The 1,274-nt window shown below is 27.6% G+C and overlaps 1 protein-coding gene across 1 annotated transcript in view; it reads left to right on the top strand.

Annotated features, from left to right (window-relative positions):
* Positions 1 to 1,274, top strand: part of LOC106457683 (PH and SEC7 domain-containing protein 3-like) — a 25,770-nt gene that overhangs the window by 845 nt on the left and 23,651 nt on the right. The window contains exon 2 of the mRNA XM_013917126.2: positions 958 to 1,051. Within this exon, the coding sequence (XP_013772580.1) occupies positions 958 to 1,051 (94 nt within the window). The remainder of the gene's footprint in view (positions 1 to 957; positions 1,052 to 1,274) is intronic.

Below are 1,274 nucleotides of genomic sequence, written 5' to 3'. Positions count from 1 at the left end.
ATATATATATATATATATATATATATATATAACATTACATATATATAACATTGATTCCTGTTGATGTAGAACTTGATATGTGTTTCTAAAATGAAACATTTCCTAAAAAAACATTCCTTATAAAAGCTAGATACTTTAATAGTGTACCACAACATACATTAGCTCTGTAGCATAAACCATTCTTCAAGTATTTGTGGTTCAAGTTTCAAATAAACAAGAATCATGATACTATAATGGATAACTCACTGAAGAGCTTCCATAGCTGACTTATATAGACTGCAATTGAATGTAAGCAGATGTCATCGTATGTAAAACTATAGGTAAAACTATAGAAATCAGACTGTTTATCATAATCAAATGCATGTAATCTCTACAAAAATTATACATGAAAAAAAGGATATTACAATCTAAGATATTTTTTGTACATCATACGCTCTTGTAATGTATATACAATTATGTTCAATGCAATTATAGCATTTGTACTATTTACATAATATATTGTAAGGTTACATTTTCTAACATTCTATAAACAATTATTTTGTTAATGTATATATATATGTATGTATGTGTGTACACTGACAAAAAATTATAATGACTTTTTACATGTGTTATATAATTTATAATCAAAGTATTATGTGACTAATGGTAAATTGGAAAATTTCAATTCTTATAGCAGTATGTTTTTTACTACACTATTAGCATAATCAGTATAGGGGATGGCATTTAGTAATACATATAAAACTTGCTACACAGTTTTATTGTAATAATTCACCAGTATTTCATGACAACACAGACTGAACACTTACATCCTGCGAGTGTTATGCAGTAGTTTCAGAGGGATGGTAATGCTTGACACAGTCAAAACTCTATGACTATTATGGCCGTATTTCAACTTGAAATGTGCTTTTAATTTTTAACAGATTAAAGTATTAATGTTTATTTTTTTCTTATAAAAAGGGATGAGGAAGAGGAGGAAGAAGGGGAATCAGGAACTCATCGACCTGGTCAAGATGTACGACAGGGTTTCATTGGACAGAATCCATTCTTAGAGGTAGCTCTTGCTTGGTATCATGTCTCTTTTATTTGTAGTATATTTTATATTATACAGCCTTGTTTATGTGATTAACATTTTAGAAAAGAGTATGACTTTATAGTACTTGTAAACTCAGATAAAGTATGGTAAAAACTTTTCTTTTGTTTACAAAGATACTTTTCTTTTTTTTTAGTACTTAGATTTGCAATATATTATACAGACATATGAAATACCCAAGAAT

Source organism: Limulus polyphemus, unplaced genomic scaffold (genome assembly GCF_000517525.1).
Source record: "Limulus polyphemus unplaced genomic scaffold, Limulus_polyphemus-2.1.2 Scaffold18, whole genome shotgun sequence".
Classification (NCBI taxonomy): domain Eukaryota; kingdom Metazoa; phylum Arthropoda; class Merostomata; order Xiphosura; family Limulidae; genus Limulus; species Limulus polyphemus.
The sequence above is the reverse complement of the archived record's forward strand: the minus strand, read 5'-3'. Positions and strand labels throughout refer to the sequence as shown.